The 17642-nt window shown below is 35.6% G+C and overlaps 1 protein-coding gene and 2 long non-coding RNA genes across 3 annotated transcripts in view; all 3 read left to right on the forward strand.

The window, feature by feature from the left end:
- Nucleotides 1-8251, forward strand: part of LOC100644984 (myb-like protein X) — a 31794-nt gene extending 23543 nt beyond the window's left edge. The window contains exon 4 of the mRNA XM_003401846.4: nucleotides 587-8251. Within this exon, the coding sequence (XP_003401894.2) occupies nucleotides 587-1256 (670 nt within the window). The 3' untranslated portion in view covers nucleotides 1257-8251. The remainder of the gene's footprint in view (nucleotides 1-586) is intronic.
- Nucleotides 8252-8734: 483 nt separating this feature from the next.
- LOC125386530 lies at nucleotides 8735-9597 on the forward strand. The gene is made up of 2 exons (XR_007226766.1): nucleotides 8735-8866; nucleotides 8934-9597. It is a non-coding gene; the product is annotated as an uncharacterized LOC125386530 (long non-coding RNA).
- Nucleotides 9598-12164: 2567 nt separating this feature from the next.
- On the forward strand, nucleotides 12165-15069 carry LOC125386595. Its single transcript, XR_007226919.1, has 2 exons — nucleotides 12165-13179; nucleotides 13265-15069. It is a non-coding gene; the product is annotated as an uncharacterized LOC125386595 (long non-coding RNA).
- Nucleotides 15070-17642: the final 2573 nt, after the last annotated feature.

Below are 17642 nucleotides of genomic sequence, written 5' to 3' on the forward strand. Positions count from 1 at the left end.
AATGCAAATTTTATACGATAAACCTAGTAAAATTGAGAGGGAGATGCTTTTATAAAAAGGGAGATTGGTCCGATAGAATTCAACTGAGATTAACATTTTTTTTGATACCTAACGTACAATGGGGTAGATTCCTATTTGACAAACGATGTGTCGCCAGCCGCTTATTTTCGACCATTTGGCCGGAAGGATAAGGGCTGGTCGAAACCCTCCGGTACTTGGCCCACGAGGGGAAAAAGTATTGTCCTCCTTTCTCTTTATTCCCAGGTTACACAAGGGGGAAGCTGCCATTTTGTATGGGGCCCTCCGTGTTCCAGGTGCATGCCTGGGTACAGTCCCCATAGAAAATGTGGGGCTTATTCTTTGTTTAACGAGCTTCCATTCCCCCTCGCTGCAATCCATTGTTACACTGTTGCCATAATAATGCTTTGACATTAACAATTTTTATTCTGATGTCTATTCAGTTTCTAACAGTACCAACGAAATATAAATTTGATATAATTTAATTTTTTAATTGTTGAGAGATATATTTCTTAGAAAATTACACGATCATAATTGTCAGACGATAACTGTCCATTTTTTATTTCAGCGAGCATTTTCCGTACTTCAAAACTGCGCCCAACGGCTGGAAGAACTCAGTTAGGCACAATTTATCGTTAAACAAGTGTTTCGAAAAAATTGAAAAACCTGCCGGAAATGGAAACCAGAGAAAAGGTTGCTTATGGGCTATCAATCCGGCCAAAGTGGCAAAAATGGACGAAGAGGTACAGAAATGGTCTAGGAAAGATCCTTTAGCTATCAAAAAAGCAATGATATATCCAGACCATTTGGAATTACTCGAAAGGGGTGAAATGAAGTACGCAGGTAACGGTGACGTATCTGAAGAAACGGAAAGTTCAGGTGACGAAGCAGTTGAAGAAAACACGACGTACGAGGAATCTATTCACGGTCATATAGCTGCAAACTCGGTAACAGATAGTTACGATGAGAGCAGCCAAGACTGTGATGTAGATATTCAAGAGCATCTTTATGACGAAATTGACATCGAGGACAATAAGGACGCGTTACATATGCATTTAAATATTTCAAAGCAAGAACCGTTCGAGTATGAGCTTAGTTCCAGTACGAAAAGGCAAAAGACATTAACCGGTGCGATACAAGGGAATTACGTGTATCAACCTGTGACTACTTCGCGAAGAAAAACACCTTTTTTTTTACGAGCCGGAACGGGAAGCAGTTCATTTCTTAAAATTGATTAAGATTAAGTTCATCGTCGAATTATAAATTACTAATTTTATGCGTATCCATCTATCTATCTATATATACATATATATATACATGCATATATTCTATATACTAATGTATGTATATACATATACATATATGTACATAAATCGACAAGTACAACGCTTCAGGAAAATATTTGATACGCAGGAAACATTCCACTTCTAAACAACGTAATTTATTCTCTTTTTTCTTTACATTCATTTTCTTAATGCGGTCGATAATCCTGCTATTCTATGCTACACAACAAATTTTCATTTACTTATAAAACACGAATTTGTAAGTAAATGAAAATAGATTCCAACAGAATATTAGGATTATGCAGAGGACTTTTGTATTATAATAATGGCTACCAAGAGAATTATCGGAAAGCTCTATGATCTAAAGAATTGATTGTATAAGTCATACCTTTTTCTATTTTTCTACAAATACTTGATTGCATATATAATCATGCAATAATTACAATTGTCATTTTTCAGATAATTCTTCTTCCTAGTTTGGTGATACGCGAGTCCTTTGACTCGTAGAAATTCGTAGAATATATATATCGCCGGTGAACATATATGAGTTAAATTTATTTTATTTATATCTTTTTATCACATTTGTAGAGTTTTAGATGAAAAATTAATGATATTGTACCGTTGGTTTCTCATACAATTCCCATTTAATGGTATATTCACCTATATTGTTGATTTATTTTATGTAATTCCATCTAATTTGATAGCGTTTTGTTCTTTGACTTCGATGAATCATTTGAACAGAAGGAATATTTTTGTATCAAATATTTTCTGTTGGCGGTCGTCGACTATTTGACGAATGTTAGATTCACCACATTCGTAAATGTTGGTCCACATTATCTAAATTTTTTTCTTTCTTCAATTAACTTGTAAAATAGATATGACAAATATACATTTAGCTTTCTTTAGAAGGCAATTTTTATATATGATCAATTCGCGTAGTCATGATTGTTGCGAAACAAACAGAGACAAAGATAAAGAGGAAATAAGAAGAAAAAATATTCATAAAGCGTTAGCTAAAAATATAGATCGATAAGTATTTGGTCAATGAGTGGCCAGACTGATGTATTATACTTTTTTATACATTGCTGGACTAAGTAATAATTGTAAATTTTTACGCGATTGTATACCTGACAAATATGAAGTTACTTAGATTCGCATAACCAGGTAGAGTACAAAGGTGAGACAGCTATAGGAGGATCTGAATTTGTAAAAGTTTGTAGAATATGTAGAAACAGTTGGGAATCGTATACCTGATTCAGTATCTTAAGTTCCCGATAAAATCTCGTGTTTTCTCTTCTTTCATTTCGTTCATTGCTTCTTTAATATTTTTTTTTATTTAAACATAGCATTGAAACGTTCCTTGATATTCAATTTTAGGCCAGTGGAACTAGGTAACTTTCACGTCGAGCATGTAATTATTTTTTTTAAGCAATGACTATATGTATATTTTTTAGTCATTCGTTTCGAGAGTAAAAGAAAAACGGATCTACTTAAATCTGCGCTTTTTTTCTTTCATTGTACAATTTAAGATGCGAAACGTCTCAATATTGTTTTAAGTATTGGGCGCAAAAATCCGAAACTCGCTATGAAAACACATCGGAGAAAGTAAAAAGAGTGAAATACAACGTATATCTAAAACGATGTTTTTTCACACTTAAGGACAACCTGCAAAATGTAATCAGCAAATTATCTTGTTCCTAATCAAATTCGAACCTAGGTGAACGAAATTGGCAACCAATTCGAATCACATTTTCATTCTTTTTTATGTTTATCTCAGGTGTGTTTCGCAATGCAGAAATTTGTTTTTATATTCTTACGCATTTATAAAAAAGCAACTCAAAAGCAAGTAGTGAAGTTGGAAAATCTGATTTATAAATCTTATATTGGAATGTTCGAAGTAGATTCAATCGAAACTTGTAAATAACGGCGAGCATCGTCTTTTTACAAACTAGTTTTACACAATTACAGTAGCTTCGCCTTGCGAAGACGTTGTAAGATGTTACTTTAAGGTGTACAAAGGCTACTTTTTTTCTATAAAATAAAAAAAGAAGAAAAAAGAAAACGAAAAAAGATTCGAGATATGGGACCAATCGTACGTATTTAGAGTTTACCTAAGTTTATATTTAACTTGTACGCATTATTTTTTCTGTTGACTGTTTGTGAAGATTTTGTTGAACACACATATTTTTGTACAGTCGTTGTAAATACTTTCCCTTTCATTTCTAATGTACGATTAATGAATTTCGATCGAACCACGTCATTTAGAGAGACGAACATTTTACGTAAAAAAGAGATAACGATTATGTTGAAGTTTTTTAATAAATAATGTGCGTAGAGATTAACATTAGAATATTTAATGGAAATTATTTTCTTTCTTCATAGACTTGATACTTCAAGTCAAAAAAAAAACCTGTAGAATTATGTATTTCGTCATTTTAATTGATCGATTAACTTTAGCATCTATTAACTTAGCGCACTGTCTGATCTCGACAAACGGGTAAATGTCACTCTTTAAAAATAAAATCTGACATTAGATATTATTTTTGGCTCGTGTACACCTTGAAGAATGCCATAATAATAATGGATGTATTTTTTTAATGCATTTTCAGCGGTAGGTGCTGCGAGAATCGAATAATAAATACAAGTGTGTATAAGTCACTTTTTTTAGGCTCTTTGTAATTAAAAAACTTTGTACGAATAGTGTAGCCGCCTTCGAGTTACTGAATCCGCATCTGAAAAACTTAGTGTTATGTCGCGCAAGACATCTGCATTCCATCCCGCGCTGCTTCGCAGCCAACGGTCCACGTACCGTCCTTCCGATGCCCAATAAATCCAAGGACCCACCGTAAAAGTTTAACTTTTTAGCGCCATTGTTTCAACACACGTTTTCAGTTCATATGTTTATCTTGAAGGATTTTCTAATTCTAGAAATGTTTTTGGTCTATGGCCGGTTTTAGAAAAATCCTTGGGTTTATTATGCGTTCTTAAGAATTGCGGAGAAAGCGGGTGGTGACCTAACGCAAAAAGCGGAGATTTATTTAACGGGAAATCCGGCTCGAAGGGCCATGTATTTTCGAGCTTTCGCGGAGAGACGCGGTCGCGTCATCCCGTTACGATTATAAGAATCGACACTACGAATAGATCGATCCCCTTATTTCTTGTAGAATAATAGGGGTGATCGATGTGGTATAACACTGCGATTAACAGGGTTATAAAATTTGTATTTCCAACACTGAAGAGTTACATCGTTACGTACAATATAAATGACGTAGACGATACTTAGAAATACGACACTCCGATAGATGAACACTGAATGTTCTTTCGTAATAGAGCAAGGTCCTCGTGATGTGACGGAAGTAACAACTGAACAGACTAAGTATAGATATGTAGTGACTGAGAACAAGTTTAATCTTAGTCGCGGTGAGTTCCGTTTGTACCGCTGTCATTAGCTCTACTAGCAATGGAATGATTAGAAATGGTTGGGTGAGTTGAGACATACCCAGCTTCATCATTAAAACCACTCTCTATTAACCATTGCATTTGAAGAGGTGTTAACTTATTTGCTGGCTTAAAACCAAGTAAATTCGAAGTGGCATTTCCAACATTGGCATCGTCAGGTCGAATGTCTGGAGGTAACTGCCAGACAGGGTCTAATCCTTCATCGATAGTAAAAGACATGTCCGCAATTATTCTTATGGCATAAACAACCAAACAAGGATATGCGGCATATAGATAATGGGTGTGTTGATTGATCTTACGGAACCACCCAATAGAATCGTCTTCCTCAGATTCAACATAACTACGAGGCTTTGCTCGCATTCGAACTTCTCTATGATTCAGTTTTGTATTATCCAATCCATCCATAAAGTAACCGATGATGATGGTACATTATAATTACCAGCGTAAATCACTCGCATAAACGAATCTTCTTCACTGGTTATCGGTCTTCCTGGCATGTCTAGAACTTTCAGCAATCTCGCATAACAGTTACAGCTATATAATAGGCGAGCGCTGACACAGGAACTCTTCGTGAGAAAGAATGAGAAAGAAAGAATGAATAAAGAATTCTTTAATTCTAATCGCGTTCGTGGCCCAAGGCGCTAACAGGTGTACAAACCCAGACCTCCGCATGTAGAGGGGGTTCGTTTACGGGTTTAGGTTTGGGTCGCAAATGAGGCTTTGAGACTCAAGGCGCGCTCATCCCTGTCGTCATAACGATCAGGGATGGCGTCATCAAACCGTCTGGGTTTGTACGCTTGTTCGGATACCGTGATAATCAGAAGAGTTCAAAGGGGGAGAGGGTGTCAGGTCCACCGAAACCTCAGCACTTGTCCACTGTAGCATCTACTCCTAAGAACGATCCTTTGTATCGTGATGCAGTGATGGCTGAACCTGGACGTGAAGCGAGACCAATCGCGGCAGAAGTGCTAGTGTATCCTGGTTTTCACTCAGTCGATCAACTGAGTTCACAGGTACACAAATCTGTGGCTGCTACGTACGCTAAGTATCGTCTACGTCATTTATATCATACGTAACGGTGTAACTCTTCAGTGTATTAAGTATTGGAAATACAAATTTTATAACCCTGTTAATCAATCAGCCCTATTATCTCACAAGAAATAAGGGGGTTGATTTATTCGTGGTGTCTATTCTTATAATCGTAACGGGAATTTACGACTGCCGTTGACGCGTTTTCTCGCTACCGCGTCTCCCCGCGAAAGCTCGAAAATACACTTAGTATTATGGAAAAAGTATTCTCATTGATATCAGCTATAAGCTGATATACAGCGGCTCATAGAAGTATTCGTACAATTGTCGATATCTTTTATGAAAATATTACGTGTATTATGGGGAATACTTTTAAATTTCGTTAGTACTATCATGATATTCGACTATCATTATCATATTGGTAAAATTTGTAACTATTTTGAAAAAATATATCGAAGTTACAAGACATTTAGTGCAAGTTTATACATATTTTGATCAAAAAAATATTTAAACAGGCAATCATCCAAAATATTAACGAATTCTTAGTATTCAATAGAACTATTTTGAACACTGATTATATGCTTAAAGCGACTATTCGTACTGTGTACTAATTTTCTAGTAAATATAAGTTTGCAGTAAATATGTTGTAACTTGTATATGTACATTTTTAGATTGGATTCAAGTTGCCAATATGATCTTGGCAATCGTGTCTCATTATAGTGGTAATAAAATATTTAAATGTCTCATATAACACGTGCAATATGCACATAAAAATTTTCTATGATAAGTACGCGAATACTTTTGCGGGTCACTATACTACGTTTTAATCTTTTTATACGACCAGAGCGTTCAACTTTTTTTCGAATTAAACATCCAGGATTTCCGTTGTTTGTATCAATCGAAATTCCAAACTTTTTAAATGAGGACATTTCAAATTAGGTTGTAAGTTTTCATTTATTCTTTAGTCGATTTTCAGTGTACGCGTAAAGTGTCTTTAGCACTGACAAAAATACGCTGTTATACATTACGAAGGAAGGTGAGCAAACGGTACCCTTGTACAGTTTCCGGTACCTAAAATTCTACTAATGCATCATTTTATAAGTCGTAACATATAAAAATACGATCATTTGATGATGCCTCGAAATGCATTTAATACATTCCATCTTGTTTTAGAAGTAAGTTATAGTATATGTAATTAGGAATATTTATCATGGAATATTTTTATCATAATATCTTATCTTAATTCGTCGCGTTTTATTGTTATTAATTAACAATTTGACTAATATTTCTTTTACATACCGTGTAAGTATCGACTTTCCTTTACAAAATAACTTTTGAATTCTTGCATTTCATGCATTCATTTCGAATGCTATAATCATTTAAAGTCAGAAGCTTCCAATTCGCGTTTAATGCATCGTCACCTTCATCTACATTTTTCACAATTTCTCATTACACTTATCATAAATGATTGTACTTTTATGACACCTTTGGACTCATAGAATGATGCCTTATTAGAATTTCAAGTGCCAGAAGAAGTCTAGACGTACTTTTTGACCATGCTCTTTAGTACTTGCAGTGTAGAAATCGTGCTTCTACCCGTTTTTGATTGTGAAAGATAATTTTTGTCGAAATTTTTATTCTACTGCCTTTCCCCTGTAATCAATAGCTAATGTGAAATGAAAAATTACACTGCCAACTAGTGGTTAGAGCATTGCAAAATCTTTACCATTGTTTCATAGATCTCTCCGCACCATTGATGATATTTATATATGATAAACTAGAGGTATGATTGAAGTATCAAGTTTTTTTATATATAACGTGAAAGTATTATAATTCACCAGTTGAGTAACAAATTCATCAAATTAATCAAGTACTTTACTTTTAAAATAACATATTCATTAGATGAAGGAGAAAAATAAAACAAAGCTACTTTAAGCAGCTGGGAAATAATAAACCAATTTTTTTAATTAAGTAACGAGATGATTATGTTGTACATAAATACAAATAGCGTTCATTGTGATGAATATGTATATCAATCCGATTGATTAACTGAAAAATTACTTGTGCAGAACCTGCATTCCATTCGAAGAAACTATTAACTCTTTATTTTTTGTAAAAGAGAGTAGGGAAAGATTTGGAAGATTTCTTCTTATTTTTCTATATAACAAATCATTAAAGTAAAACACATGACAAGATCATTCAATTTCAACATTATTCCATCGATAAAAGATTAAACTCTAGTGAATGATTATATTTATAATTCATAATAATAAAAAAAAAAAATAATAATAATAATAAGAAAACGTACAATAAAGAAGTAGTGTAGCTTTTGTACCTGTTTGTAATATTTCTATACGATATTATTAGTGTATGTAACATTCGTGTAGATGCAGCAAAGTAATTTGTAACAATAATGTATATGTGCAATGAGAAGTTTCAATAATAAAACGTTGAGAAATGTATTTTATAGTTTTTTTTTTTAACGGTATTATTTATACGTATAATTTCAAAATGATTACGTATTATGCTCTACAATAAAATAAGATTGTCATTGTCGGATAAAATTTAATAAAGGGGCGATGAGAGATCATTAATAAAATTAACGTCATGGATATGAAATAAACAAATTAGATGGTCGTAGTTCTTAGGGAATTTCAAACGCAGCGCGTTTAAATTTCGATATACATTTATCGAATTATATAGGTGCCTACCATGTGTTCCCTTTCTTACACAACCTCTATCCATCTATCATGCAACTCGAACATTCCATCCTTTCAGAACTTCTCATGTTTTTCGGTGATAAACTTTAGAATATGATTTTTTATGTGCAAAGAATTAAAGTTTTCGCCGTTAAGGGAATTTTGTATTGATCTAGTTAGATAAAAATCTAAGTGTGCAATGTCTGGTGAATACCGTGGGTGGGGTGGTAGTATATACCAAGCATGGCCAACAACTTTTGTCGAGTAGTCAGAGAGACGCGAAACCGCGCATTGTCCTCACGAAACACGACGCCCTTCGGATTTGTTAGTTCTGGACGTTTTTGTTCAATTTGCTGTTCTTAATTTATTTAATTGCGAGTAATACTTTTGCAAATATATTGTCTGGTTGTTTGGTAAAAATTCATAATACAGGATTCCTTTCCAGTCCCACCAGACACAAAGCATGACTTCCTTCGGATGAAGATCGACTTTTGCGATGGCTAAAGGTGATTCAATCCGCTTTCTCAAGATCTTTTCTGTTCAACGTTATTATAAATAATCCATTTTTGATCTGTCGTCATTATCTTCAAATATCACTTGCTTCAAAAATGGTGTCTCCTCGTTGCGTTTGCACAACGAGTCGCGAATGAAAATGCCATCCTTTAGATTTTTTTCCGTTAAATCGTGAGGAACCCACACATCAAAACGGTTTATATAGCCAAGCTTCGCAAAATGCTCGTGGATGGTGAATTTTGATATTTTTAACATTTCCGCTAATTCAGGTGTCGTATAGCGTAGGTTATTCTGGATCAGTGTTTTCATCTGACCTTAATCAGTAGTAGAGGGCGTACCCGAGTGTTATTAAACCTCAAGATTGAAATCACCAGCTTTAAATCTGGCAAACAACTTCCGCACAGTTCTTGTAGCTATAGTATCGTCATCATAAACAGCGCATATCTTGTTTGCTGCTTGTGTGGCATTCTTGCCTCTCTGGTAAAGGAAAAGCTTCAAATGGCTATGATACATTTCGTTTCCTTCTATTTAAGGACGTATAAAACTAACAAACTTTTTTCTAAAGATACCTGAAATATCATCTTTTAAAATCTGTACACATGTCTTTTGTTTTCATCCATTATGATATATTCAGACCTGTTCTAATGCTATCTACCGAAAATCGGCAGCGTAATTTAACGCTATGTCACAATCAATGAAAGCCATCCTGAGATCAGCGCCATCTATCAAAAATCATGATTTCGGGTTAAAAATCGTGATTTGTTAATAGGAATATAGGATACCCAAAGAGGTCGTCGATATCTGTTCGCATGATGTCCAAGGTAAAGAAAGACAGTGGTGGGAGTATGATAGAGATAGAGAAGTTATCAACTGTAGTTATGTGCTCTTGGTAATACCTAATAAATCGAATCCCCATTGAAAATTAACGAATTTTTCTCTTTCCGTGGTCAATTTTCACACATTTAGAATTTTATCATGTAGTAAGGTTTACCATTACCACTTAATTTTTTTAATTATTTAGTACCAGAACATTTCGAGAGATAGCGTTAAAGAGGCTAAAATAGGCCATATCGTATTAATTATTACATGTAATTAATTAATTACGTTGAAAACCGGAAGTATTATAAAGAAGGATTCTGAGAGTTACAGCTTTAATTTAATTCCGACATTATTTCAGAATCTGACTTATAGACTAAGAAGTTTCATCTTTTAATTTCGTCATAAAGATACTAGTTCCATGTTTCACCGCTAGGCGATTATAGCAGCTAAGGGTCCACGTCTTGACCAACTGTGCGTTCGCAAAAATTTTGAATTTGACCCCAACTCCCTTCCTACATTCTTAATGAAAAATATAGAAATGAAAATTCTATATCATTGATTTATTGAAATAATTAAAACGAAGATATTTTGCACCATTTAATAATACTATTAAACTCGTGATTTATGAAAATCAATCAATTTCAATTAAAATCAATTTTTGGAAATCACGAATCACGTATTACAGAAGTTTTATTATAATTTATTATTTTATTATTATTATTAGGTATAAATATATAGTTGTTAGGTATAAATTGCTTTTTTCTATATTGATTATAGATAACTGTGTTCGACTCACAATTAGCAACAATTGGAATTGATCATATAATACAATAAAAATTGAGATTATCTATTGCAAAATTATTGTACAAAATGTATTTTATAAGGGTTTCAATAAATCGAAATAGTTTAACAGCATTTTACAATCATGTCACTTATCCTTTCCATTATCCAATCTCCCAAAAAGTAAAACGTATGAAATTGGCATATGGTTAAAAAAGATAGTTGAGAAAGACTACGATATAGCTTTGAAAAATTCAGAGACGATGACAAATTCCAAGAATCGTCGTGTTCGTGCCACTTCCTATACTCTTATATTCTCCTGATACAAAATCACAAAACAGATCAAAGATTTTGTTGCAATTTTGATTCCGAAGAATTCTTGGAAAATGACATCATTTTCAAGAAACCCACTTTAATGGCGAACAGGGCTATTTTTCGCGTTTCGAGTTTTAGAACTTTGTTTAAAAAGTCTGCCACTCTACTTTTCGTTAAAGGATTAGCATTGGTTATTCTAGGATAGCTGAACAGACCATGAAATGATTAAACAGCTGATTAACTTTAATTAAACGTTTATTGAAACCTTTCAGTAATGTACAATGTAGAAATTATATAAATTATATAATTCTATTACGAATATTAATATATCTTAATTAAATAACTCTGCACGTCTTATGACATTCTTATAGATTAGTACTTTATTCAATCCTATCTGAAAATAACTTTTATAATGAAATTCTTGTAAATTACGTTTACAAATCCGTTTACAATCCGTCTTAAAACTAGGTATGTGTATATATAGATATTTATACGTGTGGAATGGAGGAAAATGAAGCCTGCGTGGATGGTTGCCTAGTAATAGGCGCGTAGCACTGCAGTGCGTCGTCTAAAACTTATGTCGTATGCTGGATCATCTATGCAAAAATCCTCGAAGCTCAAATTTGTAACAAACGAATGGCTTTCAACATCCTGCAGTTGTTCTTACTGCTGCATCGTCCAAGAGTTGCGGGCAGTGATCGTCTCCGTAACACAAATTCGTGAGGACTAAATCAATAATTTTGTATTGTCTTTTTTATTTGTTTAATGGCAAAAAGGAATTTAAATATTAATGAGAATTTGTATTCAAAAGTTTATATTCAATAACAAGGTATATACAACTGACATAATTGTTACAAATCTTAAATGTTGCGAAACATACTGATATAATACAATGATAATTTTAAGAATTGCAAAACTTTCTCGTCTAGTATCACTCCTATTTTATATCCTTGCCGCATACTATCGCTGTCTTCGTCTAGCAGAAGATATATATCTATCCTTGTTGCACAGTATGACACCCTTTGTCTGACACATGTATATATCTATGATTTCATAGCACATTATCTCATACTAATATATTCCCTGTCCCACGGACAAAGCACGTACTGACATCTATTGACAAACCATGTTCTATTGAAAGCGGTAGGAACAGCGACTTGGAGCATGTGAAGATAGATGGCATTACATGATTTATCCGTACGCAAAGAACGCAAGATTGTGCGACAAGGACAGTCTATATGAACGATTCTAGACAGAGGGCGGTGGTATGCAACAATGACAGATGCGCAGTTCGAGTTCAAAGTGAAATTACAACAATTTACATATAATACATGTCTTTGCTTATTTATTTTCCTATAAATAGCAAGTGCATCATTTTATAAAATTGCCACAGCGTCGTAAAAAAACTGTGTTATACAAGTAAAATATGGAGTAGGTTGAAAGCTGCTAAAAATGATAAAGGAAACTCGAAATCTCTTAACGAAAGGAAAAGATGTGTTAGTCAAAATATATTAAAGACCGTGTACAATAATCTGTCCAATGTGTAATTACTTGAGAGTGGAATAGTATTACTTCATTCGCGAGAGTAGGCAAAGACTAGCTTTGTAGTCGAAAACATTCTTCCTGAGATCGCAATCCGAAAGAACTCCTTAAAGCATGCTGTAAATTAATGATGAACTACAACCAACTAAATATAATCTTCTCCACACTAAACAACAAAAAATCCTCCGGCTTCGATGGCATCACATCTTAAAACTAACGAGAAACCACTTCGCGCAAGCTGAAGTTAAAAGAAAATAGTTTAATCTTCGGTTGCTTGTTTCCAAACGACTCATATTACAAAAATATACTGATAACAGGTTAGATCCCCCCCCGAAGCTTTTCTATACCTAGACGACCAAGACCAAAATAATATCCCAATAATATACCATATAAAAAGAAAAATAGGGATCAAATCAATACTCTACTTAAAGGAAAACTTAGATGAACGGATTGCAGACTAGATGGACAACTAAATTAGGAAGAAAAATCAGCAGTGCCTCAGCAGCGACATCTACACCCCATAACAACAATTACTTCGGACGAGAACCAGTGACAATCATCACGGACCATACCATCTCACTATTAAGTGGAGTTCAATACGTTTACCTTGGCAAAAATCCTGGAATTCTTTGCCCGTAAAACATCTTCCTTGATCCGCTATTATCCGGCAGGGACTGCCGAATAAAAATATAGCGGACTTAAGGGTACTAAAGGCTTTAACGGTACTAAAAGAATCTATTTTACGGGTGTAATGTAGATATACAAATTTAGTGAAAGCGTCAACCAAACAATAACGCACTCTTTCAGATCGATCCCACTGCTCGGGCTGTCCGTCATGTCCACGTGAACCGTATGCCACGTTATGCTGGTCTTACGTATAGGATGTAGTTCGGCTTGTATTTTACCTGAACTCGCTTTAGAAACTTGACAAGCATGACAGTTCTTTACGAATTTACTTCCATTCCTTCGAACCAGTAGTACTCGTACAGTTTCTCAGGCGTTTTATTCCAACCTAAGTACATAATTGACTGGTGCACATGATTAATAACGGACCATCTAAAACCTCTTGGAACAATAGGCAAACAGAGAATCTTGCCTTTTCTTTGTATTCTACGGCAAAGAGTACTGGACTGTAATTCGTACGTATTTGCGATGTTTTCCGAGAGCTCATCGTTTTGCAACTTTTTGACGATTTCCGAAATTTGAGGATCACGACGTTGTTCCGCTAATAGCAAACCTTCTGAGATTTCGGCCAGATTCGGCCAAAGCTATTCGTTTGCCTTCCCGATACATAATGTCAAAGGTAAAAGATTGTAGGTAAGGTCACTACCTGTAAACCCTGTCATTTAAATATACTTTACTACTGGATGCCTTCAAAGAATTGCAATCAGTAACGACAAGGAATTCTCGTCCAGGCAAACAGTGACGAAAATGCTTAACAGTGTTTACAACTGCCAACGTCTCTAATTCATACGAATGGTACCTGGATTCTGCAGGACTAGTTCATTTATTATAGTACTACTACTACTCTGTTTTTACCTTCTACTTTCTGCATTAAAATAGCACCATATCCCTCTGAACTAGCGTCAGTATGTAGTTCTATCAAATAATTGGGGTCGAATATCATTAACACCGGCGCATCAGCCAGGACGGAGATTACCTTTTGTAGGGCATTACCTAGGAGATTACCTTTGAGCGCATACAGGGGTCTCATTATCTGTGAAAATTTAGGAACGAATCTTCTGAAATAGGAAGCTAAACCTATGAACTGCCTAAGCTGTGTGACGGTCGTTGGTGCAGGTAAAGAACTCAAGGCTTGTATTTTACCCGGGTTGGAACGAACTTCTCCGTTATGAATTACATATCCCAAATTGAGTACCGATGTTTTTAGAAAAGAGCATTTGGAAAAATTAAAAGAAAATCCGGCATTTACAAGGGCATTTAATACGATGTTCAATCTTCCTAAAGTTTGATCTATCGAGTCGGCAATACTTAGGACGTCATCCAAATAAACAACAACGTATGAATAAGCGAGGTCACCTAAGGCATTGAGAATGGCCCTCTGAAAAACGGACGGTGCATTTTTCAGTCCAAACGGCATCGTTATGTACCCAAATTGTCCGTCGGGGGTAACGAACGCTGTATACTCCGTCGAATTAGGATGAATGGGAATTTGATGAAACCCGCTGACTGTGTCTAGGCTAATAAAGTATCTCGCCTTTTGCAATTTAATCTGCAATAATGGGTAAATCTGCGACCGTATTTTGATTTAGCTCTCGGGAATCTGCACATAATCTATCTGAGTCGTTTGTCTTCTTCACCCGTAACGAATGAATCTTTGAATTTGTCGAGAAGAGAAATTGATCGACTTTTATCATTACCATGTGCATCAGTGTCAACTTTATTAACATCGATCTCGTTTTCAGCGGTTTTACTACAGACATTAATTATTTTTGTTTTACACATAGCGAGGCTATTTTGTGTAATGTTACGTCAAAACCCTGGCTTAAAATTTCACGACTAATCGCGATGTCACATCTTAAGTCACTATCAGCAAGGACATGGAAAATTATCTTCAATGTAAAAATCATTAATACACACAATGGACAAAATGGGAGGTGTACGTTTAATACAGGTATTTCCTACTCCTCACATTACTACTATGTCAGTCGTTCTTTTGCCAGAAGATCTCGAGGCTACGGATTCTTTAATTAGTGAACACTAGCTCCAGAATCGGAGTAAAATGGAAACGACTCACCCAGATGACTTGATCTACCCGTTGACGCTTCCACTACGTAGAAGTCGACTAGCCGCTCGTTGTTGAAATTATAATTTCCTTTCAGGACGCTGCTTTGTAAAGGATTTCCCTCCATAATCAGATTGACAGCTGCGCACCATGCACCGGGGTCGGAGCACGCGATTTTAAGGATGAAAACGTGGTAACGAAAAATTGCTAGCTTCCACGCTCGATTTTTGCACTAGCGACTGAATTAACTCGCGCACGATGCTCGTAAGCTCTAGCACTGTTATAACCGGCACTGATCCCACTTCTGACGTCGGGTTGGCGTTAAGATTAGGGTTAGGATTATGGGCGTGAAACGAATCCTCATTTGGATTAGACGTCGTTATGCAATAGAGGAGATATTTACTAATGAAAATATGATTGTTACAGAATTTGATAAGTAATCGCGATAATTAGATACTCGAGAAGCTAATGACGATGATCCTAGGTTCAACTGGATAGCGAACTTTACTCCTCGTCAACGTCTAAGTTGTACTGAACCTTAGAACGTAGGGTAATCACTACCTGTAGGAACGATACTTCAACCGTTAGTGAGATCGTACGAGAGAGTGTCTCTCCGTTACGCCGTCAAGGAAAACTATGATGGGTGTGTCTAAGGGTACGAGGTGACCAAATTTGTGGAGAAAAGTCTTCGTTCGATGGGTTAATTGGTCAATTTCTATGGTGATGGTTAGAGAAGGATGCTAGTCGCCCTTGAGGGAAAGTTGCTAGCGGGAACCGTCGTTTGTGAGAAGAAGACTGTTTGTCTGTTTTCGCTAACTAAAACTTCAGATTTATAGGCTTTATCAGTAGACTAGTTGAACATATACTGTGGATATGCATTGATGTCCGGTAATCTTCCTACCTGAAGAATAGGGTCTGCGTATGACCAGCCACAGGTCAGAAACCGTTGGAATGTTTACTGTCGAGTGCCGCTACAACTATTTCTATTCAAGGAGGACTATAGAATTTCTCCATAACTTTGTTAGACAAAACGTTCATCCCTTGAACGCGGCTACGTTCGGCGACTGGTTGTCGCCTCGAGCCCAAGCTCACTGTCATAAATCTCGGACAATTACAGTCGTATTGAATAACAGCAATAGCTTAATTACGGCTATGGTAGAATCTAAATTACAGTATTAGGGGGTTTTCCCAAAGTTCCAAAGGGAAGGCTCCGGTGTCCTTCCATCTTCGACATGTAAAATAAAAATAAAAAATTCACGAAAGTAGATGTGAAGCAGAAAGAGGAGATCTGTCGGAAACAAAAAGAGAAAATTACATCTTTTTTAGTATTTATTTGTTTAATTTAGGCTGGTATTACACGGTATTACGTAGAAACGACGGACGTTACGACTGACGTTGCAATGTTGTATCGTCGCAGCAATTATATTATTTTGTATAAGATCAGTTACATGAACCACATCCGTCAATTTAGACACTAGAGACACTGGGATACAGCTTTGAATCGACGATGGTTGTAGAAATATAATAATTGTCCGTTAAGTAACCGTGCTAGAGACTTTAAAAAAGAGCTTTTTTAGGAAACGGCTATTTATCGAATAGCCAATGACGTGCGCGCTTTCCTCGCTGTTTGTTTATCATTTAATCGGTTTCTGTTTACATTCACAAGGTGATTCGTTAATTTTCATCTCCTCAATCATAATATAACAAGCAAGATATAATAATGGAACAGTGTATGCATTTCGCTCGTCAACTTAAATAACTAGACTTGGACTTAGGCCGGGACTACACGAGCGTTATGTGTTCAATGCAAATGTATATGTGCATTTCTATGCGCAACCACGCAATGCTGCTTCAACGCTCGCGTAGCCTCTGCTTGAGGACGACAGAAAAGAGTGCGTATGCTGTGTGAGAAATGTGTGCAAGTGAGAAATGTTCCAAACGACTACATAGTAGGCGGCACCTAACGGACGGCTAACGTGTGTCGTTAGACACACGTGCATCTAGGAATGTGCGCCACTGTCAACGTACGAGGCATGAGTTGCCAATAGTGCTTGGAATATAATACGAAATGACGTGTATACAGTATAACAGATCTGAAGTCTGGAAACTTCTGGAGTGAAGGTAAAGCTCTTAGCGATCAGGAAATGTTTCTCAAGTCAGACGCATCAATCGATTTCTTAGCTTTGTCATGCAGCGCCATCTTATGTCTGCAACGTGGAAGACAACCGTGTCTGCAACTGAATTTTACGTTACTATGTAAATCCATATTTATTTGAACATTTTCTCTATCATATAAAATACTGAATGTTTGCTTTAAATAAATTGTGAAAAGTTATGAAAAGTAATTTAGTTTATATTCTTTATCTTCAGTGGTAAGGATGGCGTTGAATGTGAAAGTTTAACAAATCGATCCCAGCGCTATGGCTAGCGGCCAGTTTG

This window comes from Bombus terrestris, chromosome 16, assembly GCF_910591885.1.
Source record: "Bombus terrestris chromosome 16, iyBomTerr1.2, whole genome shotgun sequence".
Lineage (NCBI taxonomy): Eukaryota > Metazoa > Arthropoda > Insecta > Hymenoptera > Apidae > Bombus > Bombus terrestris.